Source organism: Notolepis coatsorum (genome assembly GCF_963971535.1).
Source record: "Notolepis coatsorum genome assembly, chromosome: 7".
Classification (NCBI taxonomy): domain Eukaryota; kingdom Metazoa; phylum Chordata; class Actinopteri; order Aulopiformes; family Paralepididae; genus Notolepis; species Notolepis coatsorum.
Genome location: NC_140171.1, coordinates 32,720,527 through 32,738,000, shown reverse-complemented (window position 1 = coordinate 32,738,000; position 17,474 = coordinate 32,720,527). Strand labels below are relative to the sequence as shown.

The following is a 17,474-nucleotide window of genomic DNA, read 5'->3' as shown; positions in this document are numbered from 1 at the left end:
AACCAATGGAGTCGTTCACTTTGTTTGCAGGGCTATAACTATATTCTATATTATAGCTATGGATGCAATACTATGGCCCATTTGACATCGACTATCTATCGTTCAAGATGTGAAAAAGACAATTTTTCCATCCATACATTCCCGTTTTATACCGTGGTGAATATAAGTATGGTTTTAGAGCGGTTTAGGGTAATTCCTGGGAGGCTAGTAATAGCCTGTGACGTATATTATACTTAATCCATTGGCATTTCGTCCCTATACAGTATACACGCTACAATAAAAAATTCAAATGCATATGATCGGTATATTATGTTCCATCATGAATGCATGAAAGGGGGGGGTCATTTCTGATTTAACACATTGGGCGCCATGGGTTATATCCATCAATATACCCAGTCTGCCACCGTTGAAAGCCTATGGAGATGTTTACCTTCTTTGCAGGGCTATAACTTTTTTAATTGTATTGCTATATTGACAATCATTACTATGGCCCATTCAACATCGATTATCTATCGTTCAGGATGTGGGAACGTTATATTTTTTCATTTACACATTGTTGTGTTAATACCGTCTAGAATATAAGTATGTTTTTAGACAGTATAGCAGTAATTCCAAAAACGAGAGTTATAGGCCCTGACGCGTCTATTCGAATACCAACCGGTTCATGCTTCCGCGTTCGCGTTTTGCGCTCTGATTGGCCACTGATGTTTCTGGTCGCACCAATCGTGTGACGGCAAGTTCTTTCGCCGGTTAAGCTTAGGCACTCTTTCGAAGTTGGTTAAGGTTAGAGTTTGTCTTAGAGCAGGGCGATAGAACGCCAGCCCTGATTCCAAACTCTAACCTTAACCAACTTCGAAAGAGTCGCCTAAGCTTAACCAGTGATAAACTAGGCGTTAGGTAGTTTGCTGCTGGTCGAGGCGGAAATGGGCGCGTCACATGACCAGAAACGTCAGTGGCCAATCAGATCGCACCAGAAACGGCAGTGGCCAATCAGATTCGCAAAACGCGAACGCGGAAGCATGAACCGGTTGGTATTCGAATAGACGTGGCCCTGACGCATATGATAGATTATCGATTGGCGTTTCTTTCCTATACACGCTATATTAAAAAATTCAAATGTATATGATCGGTATACATTATGCTTCATCATGCGTGAAGGAAAGGGGGGGGGGGTCGTTTATAATTCCTTGATCATCAGTAACGGCTTTATTTAGTATGGGTTGATATATTGATCAGATGGTTTGCAGTGAAATGAATAAACAATCGGGCTGAAAATAGGGCTGGGCGATATGGCCTCTAAATGATATCGCAATATTTTTTGGCCATATCACAATACACGATATATATCGCGCTATTTTGACATTTCCTCTAAAGCACTTAAAAATGCTTGATTTAACCCTTTGATGCATAGTCACACCAATATGATGATTATAATAAGTCCCTGCAACATATGTTTGCATTATTAAACCATGAAGATGCTTTAAAAAATTATTAAATGAAAATGTACTAAGAGTAGTCTACTGACACACTAATAAAAAAAATTATTTACATCTAAGACAATTTATATAAAAACTCTTGGGTGCCTAAGGGCGCTTTCACATATAGTTTTGGTGGACTCGGTGCGGTTCTGGGGGTGAAGTTGCAACATTGTTGCATTCTTCATTTGGTTCGTCTGCATTCACATTGCAATTTGTCAAGTGCACTAAACTTTCTGAACAATGTCACGCGGTCGAAAAGGGCGCTCGTCTATTGGACACAACAGAGTGAAAGTGTGTGTGTAGTAGACGCAGCGGGAGGAGTGTAGCGGAGAGAGAGTCGCGGAGCGGACGGTCTCGCGGTTTGATTGCACTGAAGCGCCGGTGAGGTTGACCGGTGACAATAGAGTGGAAATGTGTGTGTGACTGTGACTGCGAGCCCTAACGTTGTGTGTGCGCGCGCACGCGTGTGTGTGTGTGACTGCGAGCCCTGTCTGCCCTCTCAATATGAGAGGATGTCCCTCTTTTCGAAGAAAAAAAAAACATGGGTCTAAAAGCCCCTCCCTACAGTAAACGTAGCAACCCGCCTCTTGTCCACACACATTGCTCTGCTCGTGACGCTACCTCATATCGCAGATCTGATTGGTTAGGTAGTAATTTAGCACTCTGCTCATGAGAGTCGTGAGTCACTTCCTATATTTGGTCCGCGTTTGGTCCGATGAAGCGAACCGAGACCTACGTTTTCAGGTGGACCAGAGTTTGCGTGTTTGGTCCGCACCAGAGTTCGACTGACCATTCACACCAACCCAAAAAAAGCGGACTATCCGAGAAAACGAACTCTGGTCCGATAGTCCAGACCAGGGAGGGGCAACTGGCGGCCCGCGGGCCGCATGCGGCCCTCACCGACGTTCCATGCGGCCCCAGGCAAAAAAAAAAAAAAATTATAATATTTTTTAATTTTTTTAATTTTTTTTAATTGTATTCGACTAAGAAGAGTTGGCAGTCGACTATGGCTCCTTTCGATCGATTAGTCGACTATTTGACTAATAGGGGTCAGCCCTAGTGTGGACATATGAAACGCTGTTGAAAGTGCCGTGCAGCAATATGGGGGTGTTGTTACCGATGGAGCACCGGCAATGAAAGGAAAACACACAGGATTCGCCGGGCTTCTAAGGCAGAGTGGCGTTGAGTGTCCAATGCTGCACTGCATTATACATCAGGTAAGTTCGCTAACATAATTTCCATCTATTGTGGGTCACTATAATGACCAATGCGAGTCGAGTGTAGTCAAATTATATGCGAGAGTCGTTAAATAGTTTTTATTTTTTTTTATCTGATATAGGAGGCTCTCTGTGCCAAGAAGCTTGACTACTACAGCCATGTTATGGATTTGGTTACCAAGGTTACCAATCTAATTCATGGAGGCAACAGGTCACTAAACCATAGAAAGTTTGTCTCCTTTTTGGAAGAGATGGACACTGATTATGGCGACTTGCAGCTACACACAGAAATCCGATGGCTGAGCCGTCGGAAAGTACAGGAGCGACATTGAAACACTGCAAATGCAATTCAATGATCGGTTTGAAGATTTCAACGGCATGCAGTCACGGATAGCGCTGTTTGCCGGCCCCCTCACCGCTACGTGTCAGAGCAGCCCCCACCGTTGCAGCTTGAACTGTGCGAGCTACAGTCAGATCCTTTTTTTCAAGCAAAGAGAAATGAGAGGGGAATTTCGTTTTGGAAACTGCTACCTGAGCCCCGCTTCCCACTCCTCAGGGACTTTGCCCTCTCTATGGCCAGTATGTTTGGGAGCACATACATATGTGAGAGCAATTTCTCAAACATGAAGCACATCAAGTCAAAGTAGAGAAACAGGCTGTCGGATGAAACATTATTTCATCTGATGCAGATTGCATGCACAAACATTGAAGTTGACATTCCTGCTATTGTGCGCCAAATGGAGAGACCACAAGTGTCTCATTAAAGACAGGGGGGAGGAGGAGATGATGAAGAGGTGTAGAGGGGGGGAAGGAGATGATGAAGAGGTGTAGAGAGGGGGGAAGAGATGATGAAGAGATGTAGAGGGGGGGGAGATGATGGAGAGGTGTAGAGAGGGGACCATTATTATTATTATAACCATTATTGACCCACTGTGGGGCGAGGGTGAATGTCATGCCAGTTTGATAAAGGGTCAATGGGAGGCATGTAGTATTGCACTTTACTTTACTTGCACTTTACTTGTTTACTTTTGTAGTGTTCAGATAACACTAATAACACAAACACAAAGCAGCATTCCTGCTGCATTTCACTACAACAGTAAATCAAAAGCGCAATAATAAATGATTTTGTTAAATGTATACACTTTTATCCTGCTACTAAACAAAACATTCCTGAGTGCTTCATATCCATAACATGCATTTCAGTGTTATAATGTTTTGTTTAGTAGCAGGATAAAAGTTTATACATTTAACAAAATCATTTATTATTGCACTTTTGATTTACTGTTGTAGTGAAATGCAGCAGGAATGCTGCTTTGTGTTTGTTGAGCAGTGGGCTTTAAGTTCATACATTTATTTTATTAGAAGCCTTAATTATAATTGATAATTTTTGTATATATTTGGGGTTACACAGCAATACTTTTAAATTCAGCTGTTTATAAATTCATAAAGTTGAAATTGCATTACTAAATGCATTTGAAATGGAATAAAAACAAAGTTACAACAAATTATAATTGTTTATATACCTTGTGACTATTAGGGCTATTTGAGTGATGGGGTACTACTGGCGGGACTGCCGATAAACAATGCGGCCCCCCAGATTGATTGTGGACATTTTGTGGCCCTCACCATATACAAAGTTGCCCACCCCTGGTCCAGACCAAACAGCTCTGGTGTGAAAGCACCCTAAGACTTTTGCACAGTACTGTGTTTTCTATCCACTTTAGCCAAACACACCCACACACACATATATATATATACACACACACACTACTGTGAGAAAATAATAATCACACACAAAGGGATAATGGCTTATAGCAGACTTAATGGTTTTAGAATATTTCAGATAATGAAATTAAATGTTTATATCATCAACTATCCAGTTAGTATTTATACTGTAACGTTTGGCTACTTTAAATCATTGAATGTAGAGAGAGAGCGAGAGAGAGAGAGAGAGCGAGAGCGGGCGAGAGAGCCAGCCCCCCCCCTCGGGTTTTGTTCTAGGTTTGCGTTTTGATCGTCTAAGCTGCCGTAGGTGATGATGTCACACTTGAATGTAAACAGAAAGAGTTTAACACACGGAGATGGAAACTGGATGATATAAAGAAACGAATAACCAATAAATATGAAGTTATGTTTAAACTTCTGTTGTCAAGCGTCGTCAATATAACCCACCCCCTTTCCTCACGAATGGAACTAGTGTTGTGGAGTCTGCTTTGAGCGTTTTCCAGGGTTAGCAGCTAACGCTAGTTAGCTTAGCATAGTCATCATGGATAACTTGGTTAGCAGCTAATGTTAGCCCATTGCTCGTGTCAATTAAATTGCATGTCATTTAAGGTCTGTGCTGGTCATGTGTCTATAATGAAATGAGAGGACAGCTCTGCGCAAAAGCAAGTCTCATCTCAGCCGCAACGTGACAACATATACTCGATGTTCACAATATAGTAATTTACTACATCTCATGTAGAACAAGCCGCGATACATCCAAGTATACTCGATATATCGCCCAGCCCTAGCTGAAAATAACGTTACTGTCCTCTTACCGTTCGCCGATGAGACTGGAGGAAAAAGATCCCAATTATTTGACGCCGATCTCCTACATCCATTTCCGGTTTGTATGGCGCAATAAACACCGAAATCATATAGATTATTAAGTTTAGAAAGCGATCCAAATGCACTATAGTGTTTGTCTGGAGCCACGTAACAAGATATCACTGCCGGAGGGATTTCCTCGACGCACCGATCGGCACTTGCGGTTTTGGCGAGAGTGTAACTCGCCCGACCATCCACCAGGCAGCGGTATTGAGGCGTTGCAATCTCATACATGGTCCCACTGGAGTCCGGAGGTTAGCTGGATGAATTATGAATGCCATGGCAAAAAAAATTAATATTGATCCCAAAAACGGCGTAAGTCGTTCTTGGCGTTCAACGCATGGCGGGTAAAAACGGCTTAACTCGTTCTTGGCGCAGGATGTGTTGATTGATTGTCAATAACGGCATTCGTTAGTACAACAACATACGCTGATCAGGGCGATGGCTATGAAAACAAGGCACAATCAAGCTGAAATTGACGTTAAATTGCTCTTACCTGTGGCCGGTGGGATTCCAAAAAGAATATTCCAATAATTTGATTGCCATCTGGTAGATCGTATGTCCATTTGGCCCATGACATAACCCACCACAGCATAATGAATCGGGGGTCCCGAAAACGATTCAATGCGATCGGGTGAAGCCCTTGGTTCAGGTTACTAGAAAAGATGCACAGCCCCATACAGAGTCTCAAAGGAAGTGCAACACCGGCCGCATCCCACCAGGCAGCGGTATTGGACCTTTGCAATCTCAGACTCATTCCCTATGGTAACACCAGGCTCCCTGGATGGATAATGAATGGAAATAGAGAATAAAAGAAATAACGATCAAATAACGAGTATACTCGTTGTTGGCGTCCAACGATTGGTGGCCAATAACGAGTATACTCGTCGTTGGCAGTGAATGAGTTAAGCAAAGCACCTCAGAGGAATGAATGAATGTCTGTCACTCCCTCACTCACTCGCTCGCTAACTCGCTTGCATGTGTAAGACCAGTTGAATCTTTGAAAGCTTCACATCTATGACACTATGTACTGAGTGTATTGTATGTAGATTATTCATGTACACAATGTACTTTATAGTGTACATCAATACTGTTAATACTGTATACCTTAGCTTCGCATATACTCCATAGCTTTTTCATAATATACTTCATATGTATATTTCACATATACACGTTATACATGTGTACATTACAATGCACTTTACTCCTCCTTGGCACTCTGGTTAGACGCCATCTACATTTCGTTGTACTCTGTACTCGTGTCCTGTCCAATGACAATGAATCTAATCCAATCTTAAAAACGATGTGTTCGCATCCTAAATATTCACGGGGGCGGGTTCACAGGTCGACGTGTGCTACAGCGCGGGTGTGTTGCAAAATGCCGCAATGATGACGAGAACTGTATCAGAATGGGGCTGTGTTCCGAGTCCCCTCCTCTACTCCCTGTACACACATGACTGTGTGGCACAGCGGAACAACAACACAATCATCAAATTTGCTGACGACACAGTAGTAGTGGGCCTGATCTCTGCAAACGACGAGAGGGCCTACCTGGAGGAGGTCAAGGTTGTAGCGGGATGGTGTCAAGAGAACAGCCTCTCCCTGAACATCAGCAAAACAAAGGAGATGATTGTGGACTTTAGGAGGTCGGGGGTCAGGGACTACAGCCCCCTCAGCATCGACGGGGCACCAGTTGAGAGAGTGAACAGTTTTAAGTACCTCGGAGTCCACATATCCGAGGACTTGATATGGACCTCACACATTGACAGTGTTGTGAAGAAGGCACGGCAACGCCTCTACTTCCTCAGACGCCTAAGGAAGTTCCAAGTCAGTCAGAAGATCCTTAACACTTTGAATGCCCAACCCGAGTTTTCTCGGGTTTACCCCCCGCGGGTTGAATGCCCATAACGAGAATATTCGTTTTTTCTCGTTTTTTTTTATATTGGCAATCTGAATTCATATTTCATCAACCTAGTCTACCGTTGGAAAATCAGCCACCCCAGGCGCTCAGATGTGAAAAAAGCGCCCCCTATCGTCTCCCAGATGGTAATTCACCCTTTTGGATTGGACTCAATGAAAATGAATGAGAAAAAAAAACCCGGACTCCACATTTTACTTCTCACTCATGTAACCGGGGTCGATCAGCTTCATGTTGGACCCTCAGAGCAGCGGGGATTATGTGTTTTTACAGTATACGCGTGGATCAATTTTTTCGAATGGCGATCAGGAATTGGAATAATCCATTTGGATACCATCTGATCTCAGGTAAGGAATCTATGTTACCAGTCAGACCCGTTTTCACGGAGATATAAGCTTTTCCCCTATACTGTGATATGGCTGTTTGACTCTAAGAGCGATCAGGAACTGAGAGCGCGCAGCACCAGCGTGCACACGTACACATATACTATCGATAATCTAGCGTTTATTTGAAAACTATTCATAAATAGGCCGACAAATGACAACGTTGGCGATTATCATGGAATCCTCTTTTTTTCCGTGAAAACAAGGGTTTTTCTAAATGCTATGAAACGGAAATGAACCGATAAAAAAACAATCTGCTTCGACAATGTTGACTGGAAATAGGTCATTGATAATGCGACGGGCAGATTAGACACATAGCCATAATTTAAAACATAGATTAGGCGATATTAATGCTAACATTGAAGTGGATGTGGGCATTCAAGCACTAAATGTGCGCCCCCTGCTGGGCATTCAAAGTGTTAAGAACTTCTACTCATGCACAATAGAGAGCATCCTGACTGGCAATACACCTCCTGGTTTGGGAATAGCACCGCACAAGACCGTAGCAGACTACAGAGAGTGGCCCGCTCAGCCGAACGCACAATTGGAGGGGGGCTTCCCACTCTCCAGGGCATTTACAACAAGCGGTGCATGGGCAAGGCTAAGAGAATTATCAAAGACTCGAGCCACCCAAACAACTGCCTCTTTGAACTGCTGCGGACACAGTTGTACAGCCAGTATGAGAAGATCGACTTCGGAGAAAGAGATAAACACAACGCAGAAACTTCACGAACACAGATGACGAGGTGATACTGGCTGATTATGACCGAAATCTATCGGTAGTGAAAGGTTAACCTTCTGTAGTGTGGTAATGAAAGGGTTAAACAGCAGTTAGTAGCAGGTAGGCAGGTGTCATGTGGAGGCTACCTGTCGCCTGAGCTCCCTCTCCCTGGCCAGCTCTCTGTCCCGGCTGATGAGCTGCATCCTGTCCCCGGCAGACACGCTGAAGAAGATATCATAAACCTCGTAACGCGCCGAGCGCATCTGGAGACACACAGGGTCAGAAGACAGGAGACACACATGGTGAGAGGACAGGAGACGACGTGAATGAAAGTGTAACATCACCGGATCTACAATAATTGCAATGCTTAGCACAAATGAATGGAAGCGAATACGGACAACTAGCCTAGCTTAAAACTCTGGGAGAGGTGTTTTCGGCCGACACGCTAGGCTAGCTCTCTACCAAACACACAGGGAGGAAATTGGTATCTATGTTCTTGCAAGACGGTAAGTGCATTTCCCATAATGTTGGCGTATAATGTTTATTAGGTTATGTTTATTAGGGCTGGGAAGAATATTAAGGTATACTGTCATGGATTTGTACTATAGCGCCATCGATGACATATAGAAGATCATATTGAAAAGAAAATGTATGTTCATATAAAAAACTTTAATTGCAGCAGTATTATAAAATATTTTGGGATACAAATTGTATTTCAATATACTATTGTTAATGAAAAAGCACCATGACAATTGTATTTCAAAATAAATAAAGATGTCATAGATCAATAATATTTCAAATCACACTGTAATTTATACTGAAAAAAGAAGAAAGATCTAATATCATTACACTGTATAAAAAAGAACTATGGGGAGTCAGTGAGTTAGGGACATTCGCTACAATAAGAAACATCATGACATCACACATCATATCGACCAGACCTCGTGTTTACTGGAGGTGTAAAGACAGGATGATAAGTGTTTTCTGTGTGTTCATTCATTTACATTTACATTTAGTCATTTAGCTGACGCTTTTATCCAAAGCGACTTACAAGTTCTGTACGACAAGTCATCAGGAAGGGCACAACTCAAATCAGCTGAGTAACAATGTTCATCAAAGTATTGAGTGCTACAATGAGGGTTAGTTTATATTAGGACAAGTGTATGACAGTAAGGTTAGTTAGGGTTAGATCTTTTTTTTTCTTCATTTCAGATATTGGTTGAAGAAGTGTGTCTTTAGTCGACAGCGAAAGATTGGATTGGTTTCGGCTGTCCTAACTGTGGTGGGAAGTTCATTCCACCATGGTGGGGCAAGGACTGAGAATAGGCGGCCTACCTGCAGTGTGACTCTTTCCAGCAGCAAGAGGTCTTGTTTGCCACTCAATACTCCTCTGCCAGGTGTCTGTGGCTGGAAGCTTAGTAGGAACTGCCGAGTGTCCTGACACAAACACACGGACACGCACTTAGTATTTTAGGCTTCTGTCTTTTACAGTACCATAAGACTGCTGCTACCGTCTGCTCTCACCTTTATGGTGTGCACCAGCTGGGACACTCTCTCAGTCTCCAGCAGCCGGCGAGTCAAGAAACCCTTCACCGCTGCTACCACCAGGGGGCGGTAACTTTCTGGGAGAAAAATGCCAGGCTGGAGGGAGAAGGAGGAGAGAGAGAGAGAGAGAGAGAGAGAGAGAGAGAGAGAGAGAGAGAGAGAGAGAGAGAGAGAGAGAGAGAGAGAGAGAGAGAGAGAGAGAGAGAGAGATGGAGGGGAGGGGAGGGGGGTTGAATTATGAGGAACAAGAGGGAAGAGAGAGGAGAATACCAATTCCATCAATGACAACCAATTAATTTCCCGCCCAGATTCTCAAGGTCTTCTGGCTGGCATCTGCTCAGCGCATCACCCCTGTCTGTAGACTTATAGCTTGTGATTATAGTAATTATACGAGAACACTACGGATCTGCTCCTCAACTCACTTGTTGATTCTAGAACTGAATGTGCCGTTCACAGCCACACAAACGCACACTCATCTGTTGATAATGTGCGACATCTTTCCAACAAGCTTGGATGCCGAGAATGTGAAAGTCAGTGAACCGCGCACGTTGTCAGAGAGGCTTCTTAAAACCATGTCCACTATCGCTTTAAAGCTGTGAGAATTTCAGAGAGCTCTTGAGGATGAGAACAGGTAATGTGAGGCGGGGAAGAGATTTACTTCCTGTCCCTGCTCATTTGCGTGAGCCTTTACATCCATTTGACCCGAGTGCAACAGGCTGTGTGCACAGCGGACTGTGATTGTGAGCATTCGGGTTCTAAATGTGAAATACTTTGGGAGAACAGCGCTATGACATCGTTTAGCGGGTTGCCGAGGTGTGAATGAGGCCTTTTAACCGAATGACACCAGCGAGCGAGCGATTGTGACGGCGGGTTACCTCGCAAGCAGAGGGGAGGGTGGGCGAGGTCGAGGCGTCCCCCAGACGTGAGCTGGATGTGGGGCAGGGGAAGGACACGCTCTGTAGGAGATGGTAACGCACCGCCAACGCCTGAGAGAGAGAGAGAGAGAGAGAGAGAGAGAGAGAGAGAGAGAGAGAGAGAGAGACAGAGAGAGAGAGAGAGAGAGAGAGAGAGACAGAGAGAGAGACAGAGAGAGAGAGAGAGAAGGGGGTGGGGGCATTGGGAAGGAGGTAAGGGCAGAGGAATAAAAGGGAAGGAGTGTGTATGTGTGTGTGTGTGTGTGTGAGAGAGAGTTTTGTGTGTGCGTGCGTGCGTGCAACACACATGGGAGTGAGAGGTGGGGAAATATTGAATTGGGGAGGACAGCAAATGAGGCAGGAGGAAGAAATTAATTGAGGGGAGAGAGGAGGAGACAGGAGGGGAGAGATGGGCCACAGAGGTAAGAGGGAAGAGAGGGAGGAGAGAGAGAGAGGAGAGGAGGAGGAGATATGAAGGGGAGGAAGAGACGAGACGAACGGAGAGGATGAAGACAGATAGGAATTGAAAGAATTGAAAAGGCAGGGGAGGTAGGAGACAAAATAGAGGAGAGGAAAGAGGGAGGAGAGAAGAGAGAGAGAGGGAAGGGAGAGAGGGGAGAGGAGGAGAGGGCACCATTAGTGGTTGCACACGGTGGGACAATCCGGCACTTAACCAGACGCTCATGAATTAAACAAATGATCCATTCCTTTTCTGTGTCAATTCCCTCTCTCTACCCTCTCCCCTCTGTTATATACTTCTACAGAGAAACCCCAGCTCCATCCTTTTACGCTCCTCAAATCACAAATGACTGAGGGAGGGGGATAGCAAAAGAAAAACGACAAAGGTCCTATTATTAAACAGCTTATGTTAATTATATTGTTGTTAGAGCTGCATAAATTAACCAGAGACAGTAATTAATAGGGCAAGGACACAGCCCAAGAACAAACGCACATAAACAGAGGCACGTACACACACACACACACACTAACACACAAAAGCACAAACACACACTAACACACAAAAGCACAAACACAGAAGAAATAAGGAGTGCCAAAAAACAACGGGTGTCCTTGGGAAAACACACACACACTAAACTGGCTACCATGCCAACTCCCCTCTTAGGGATGCAATGAAACATTTATGGTAGAATCCCTGGTCTATTTTTTTACTGAGGAGAGTTTGAAGGTCTCTTGTAATGAGAGCAGATGTCTGTAGTCTACACACGACCCAGGCCTCTAAAACCCCATTCTAACAGGTAGGGCTGGGGGGCTGTGTGTGTGTGCACGTGTGTGTGTGTGTGTGTGTGTGTGCACGTGTGCGTGGCGTGTGTGCGTGCGTGTGTGATGGAACAGCGCCAGGGTCTTGTTAAGGTCAGTGAGTCTCATGATTTTATGGAACATTTGAGGTCTACATAGTATCACAGCTTGGTGAATTCTTAAAGGAGAGGATCAAAGAGATGGAAACACTGTTCATTTTTCACAGTTGAGTGGAATCCCAACAGCCACTGGAGAACAAGTGGGAGCAGCCTAATTCATGGCAGGGGTGTGTACCGATACACGTTTCAGATTCAATACCAATTTTGATTTCAAGGTCACGATTCAATTAGATTTTCGATTATTTATACGTTAAAAGAGACTAACCTTTTTCGGGTTATTTCACTTGATTAATTATTGAAGGAGTACTTTTAGACTACAAATATCCACTATTTCACGAGACAGAAAAAACATCTATATCATTATAAATTGAAGATTATAAACATGATAATGCATTTGTATATCATTGAATTTGATCTGAATTTGGATACACTGATAAAGAAATTTCAGATGTACTACTATGTATTGAGATTGTTACACCCCCTACATTCAGTGTCCTCATGACCGTGCATTTCCTCCCAACATAGCAGCACGGTGCCATGAACACAGGTCATTGACCGCGGATGTCAACTGCCGCTTATCGCCTGTTATTTTGATTACAATCACCTGTTGTTACCTACTAAGATGCCTATGAAGATGATGTGATGGAATAGCTAGGAATAGCAACCATCTAATAATTTTAGATCTGCATGATGTAAACAAAAGGAACAATGGCACAGGTGTTAATATCAGGGTTATGGTAGTTTGGCTATTCGTGCATTCAATATATTTATTTATTTATTTATTTTAGTTTTACATTTTTATTCCAATTTCTGTTTAGTTGGTTTGTTTTCAGTTTTGGTTGAAATTCTATTTTTCTGAATCAATTATGACCTTGTTTTTCTTTTCGGCAGAAGGCAGATAATACATATTGTTACTTACAATATTGTTGATTTTATTCACACACTTAGGTTTGTACTCTTGTGTTTACTAAAAGACATTTCCATGCCCAGTTTGTCAATGACAGTAACTAGGAAAGGGAACTATTACTCTAGCTGTGGTCAAACCTGCTTGTCAAAGATGAAAACTAGAATAATACACTGTTTCTTTGTGCAGGGGATGGGTCATAAAAATCAAATAATAACCAAATTGTCCACAGGGATCATGTGTGTATATATATTGAAAATTGAAAATTGCATTTCAGTTAACACAGTTCCACCAGTGATGTTCTCAATAACCTGCATATATATATATATTATAGCTGGGCCGTTAACGCCGTTACCGGGCTAAGTTAACGGCGGACTGTTATCGCATGATAAAAGAATTGCCGCCGTTAATCTATTCTCAAAAGTTGAGTCTCCTCTCCTCTCTCTGTCTGCACGAGAAGCGAGCCGCAGCGACTCAGCGAGCCACACACACTGTTGCGAGCCGCTCACACAAAATACACATACGGGTACTTAAGGGAGGGGCCTGTCCGTGGCTCCATGTTGAAGCGTGCAGGACATAGACCGAGCTCCGCGCTCATCATGGCGGAGAACAAAACGAAAGTCTGGGTACACTTTACGAAAGTCAATGCCGACTACGCACGTTGCCACGAGTGCAATAAAACATTTGCAAGTAAGGGTGGCAATACAAGCAATTTGTCAAAACATCTATTGTCAAAACATAACATTAGTCTGCAGAAATGCGCCATTTTTGACTGCTTTGCTCGCAGTGTTCCATCTCCATCCACGTCCACTGCAGGTAAGCAGCCAAGATACGGAGTTAGCTGGCTAATAACGGATTATTACGAATAGGCTAATAAATAAAATATAATTGCTTAGCTAATTGTTTAGCTACAAATATATTTGAAAGATGACAACTTTTTATAGATTGTCATTCGTCAGGCTGAGGCTGCAGCCACCATGTCCAAGCCCACCCCTCCTCCCTCTACCACCACCGGTCCCAGCCAAGCCAAGTCCCTTCACCCTAGCAGCTAGGAAGGATGACAGAGGATAGGGTGAACGAGTGTCACAGGGCTGTGACCCAGTTTGTTGTCAAAAGCCTGCACGCCTTCTCTACAGTCTGCAACACTAATATCACCAACATCTAAGAAGGGAGATCCCCCCTTGAATGGCCCTTCTAAGGTTTCTCTCCTCCACACTGCCTGTGGAGCTTTTTTCCCTATTGTTAGGTTTTAGTGAGTTTTTCCTTACCTTCGCGTGGGGTATGTCTGGGAGTGCTTGCATTCTTTCATTTATTTGCATTCATCTAAAAATGTTTGGACCTTATGGTGTTCTTGTTCTGTTCTTGACTTATTGTTATGTTTTCTTCTTGACTTGTTTAAAGAAGACCTGTACGGCCCATGGGGACATTAACGTGTGTTGTCGGGCCCTATAAATAAATTTGATTTGATTTGATTTACAGTGGAGTCCAAGGGCTTTAGGTAACAACTAATCATTCAGTGTATATAGTTTTTTTTATATCTTACATTTGTTGTTTATTATAAAAAGTCTATAATTCAGACACATTTAAAACATTGTTGCTGCTGTTGCTGAAGAAATAATATTTATTTATTATATTTATTTATTATTTATTTATAAAGTTATATAAAAGAACATTGCTGCTGCTGTTGCTGAAGAAAGAATATTTATTTATAAAGTTATAAATAATAAAGCAATGTCGATAAAGTACCGAACCGTTAAGCAGTATCGATAAGAGTAGTAGTATCGATAAAATCCTAACGATACCCATCCCTAGGTAGAACACACATATTTTGAATGCCTTCGGCAGACTTCAAATGAGCCATTTTAATCTAGATTAACTCCAGGATTGCAGATAGATTCATCTAGATTAAAAAAAATTATCTATGCCCACCGAGTCTAATATATATATATATGCAGGTTATTGAGAACATCACTGGTGGAACTGTGTTAACTAAAATGCAATTTTCAATTTCAGCCACAAAGAGGGAGTGTTGTGTCATTAACACTTTGAGTGCCACGGGTACGGTGCCCCGGAAGCGTGTAACTGTTCCGCAACAGTAAGTGACTTCCGGGGTAGGCCTGATTGGCCCCGACAGGCACGTGACGCGCAACTTTCTCTGCCGCGCGGCACGCTCTGCGGAGCCGAGCGGCAGAGCTTACGGAATTACGTAACCGTCCAAATACGCCATGACTCTCATTCGGCGCTATAGCTCACCTGGCAGAGCAGCGGTCCTTCGATCCTGCGGTCCGTTGTTGGTGAGTTCGAATCCCATCAAATCTTTTTTTTTTTACGTGATTTTTTTTTTAACGTGTATTCTTTCGCCGGTTAAGGTTAGGCATGGTTAAGGTTAAGGTTAAGGTTAGGCATTGTTTCGGAGTTGGTTAAGGTTAGAACGGTTAAGTTTAGGCGCTGTTAAGGAGCTGGTTAAGGTTAGAGTTTGTCTTAGAGAATGGCAATAGACAGCCTATTTCCGCGCGACAGCTCTCAGCAGCCTCGTTGCGCGTCCTGAGTTTGCCGCGTCACGTGCCTGTCGGGGCCAATCAGGCCTACCCCGGAAGTCACTTACTGTTGCGGAACAGGTACACGCGCCCCGGAACCCTGTTGCGTGCCACCACCCACTTCAATGACAGAGCTCTCATATTTGTGAACGCATAAACTATATCTTAAATTATGGCTATGTGTCTAATATGGCCGTCGCTTATCAATGACTTGTTTGCAGTCAACATTGTCGAAACTGATTGTTTTTAATCGGTTAATTTCCGTTTTATACCATTTTGAAAAACGCTAGTTTTTTAAAAGTTCCAGAAAAAAATAAAGATTCTGTGATAAACGGCCTTTACTGGAATACACAAAACACGTTGTCATTTTTCGGCCTATTTATGAATCGTTTTCAAATAAACGCTAGATTATCGATAGTATATGTGTATTTATGCACGCTATAGAAGCTGGCTGAAAAATCAATTATCTTATTTCCTGATCGCACACACACACAGCCACTTTAACATGAGCACACACACACTCATGCTGCACATGCTCACACTTATGGTCACTTTACAAAAGGAAAGGTCACTTTAAGAATAGTATAGTATAACTTGAGATTATATAATATAGCATTGTATAGCAGTGTACATAAAGACCCAGCGCCTCATCCGTAGCTAACAGTGTATTGCACTATCACAGGACCTAGCATGTCCTACCATGCTCTGTAAAAACTCATGTACATATACCGATATGCCCTACTTTGATTACTTGTATTATTGCACAATGTCGTTCTATTGGATTCTTATTATATTATTATTATTGTATTATGCACAATCATTGCGGGCAAGACCCCCCGCATTTCATTGTATACTTGTATGCCGTGACAAATAAAACTCTTGACTTGACTTGAGACACACACATACACACATATGGCACATGCTGATATATAGGTGAAAATAGCTCTGATTATCCCAAGACTGGTAAAATAGATTCCTTACCTCAGATCAGATGTTCTCCAAAAAGATTATTCAAATTCCTGATCGCCATTCCAAATATCGATCGCGTTTATTGATCCAACGCTGGGTACTGGAAACACACATTCTCCGCTGTTCTGGTGGTAGGCGATTACTTGGATCGTCTCCGGTTACTTGTCTGACAAGTAAAATGTGGAAGCAGGACTTTTTTTTCTCCATGCGTTCATTCAATCCAATCCAAAGGGGTGCAGTACCATCCGGAGAGACGATAGGGGGCGGTATTTTCCCTGTTCGAGTTCAGACAGATCCCCACTGGTAACGTGAGGCTAGATTGATGAAAAATGTATGGAAATCGATAATAAATTAAAAAAAATAAAAACTAGATCTCTCGTCGTTGGCACTCAAAGGTTGGCATGAACTAATGAGAAATATCGTCGTTGGCACTCAAAGTGTTAAACACCACCTCCACTTGAGCTTGGAGCTCTATTCCTGCCTGGCCTCTGGCCTGCATGCACTATTGAAACTCTTGTCTAGTGTGGACCGTGGCACCAAGTCAACAAGGCTGAAAAAGTACATCTGTTTATGCAACGAGGACGACAGACCTAGCTAGTGAAATTAGACTAGCATGATGAGCGCAAGTTCCATGATGGTGAGAATAATCTTTTGACCCATAATCTAGCCTATCCTTTGTGAATGTGGGCAGACACCAACTAATAATAAGGTTATATGTTCAGACCAGCCACCAACTAACCGACCATGAAAAAGTTAACTTGCACATCCCTAATCTTTAGAGTGCAGACCTCCGCCAGGGTCTAACAATCTCTCCACTTTGCCGTTACTTCCACATGCAACTGCTATTGATATGCACACAATACTGACTTGCACACACTACTGATCTGCACATTTACACGCACGCACGCACACACACACACGCA

At 43.0% G+C, this 17,474-nt stretch overlaps 1 protein-coding gene across 1 annotated transcript in view; it reads right to left on the bottom strand.

Annotated features, from left to right (window-relative positions):
• The window catches only part of cp110 (centriolar coiled-coil protein 110), a 43,284-nt gene that overhangs the window by 12,617 nt on the left and 13,193 nt on the right, over window positions 1-17,474 (bottom strand). Inside the window, exons 5-8 of the mRNA XM_084319334.1 lie at window positions 10,727-10,837; window positions 9,831-9,947; window positions 9,642-9,743; window positions 8,453-8,569 (exon numbers count right to left, since the gene is read on the bottom strand). Coding sequence (XP_084175460.1) covers window positions 8,453-8,569; window positions 9,642-9,743; window positions 9,831-9,947; window positions 10,727-10,837 — 447 coding nt within the window. The remainder of the gene's footprint in view (window positions 1-8,452; window positions 8,570-9,641; window positions 9,744-9,830; window positions 9,948-10,726; window positions 10,838-17,474) is intronic.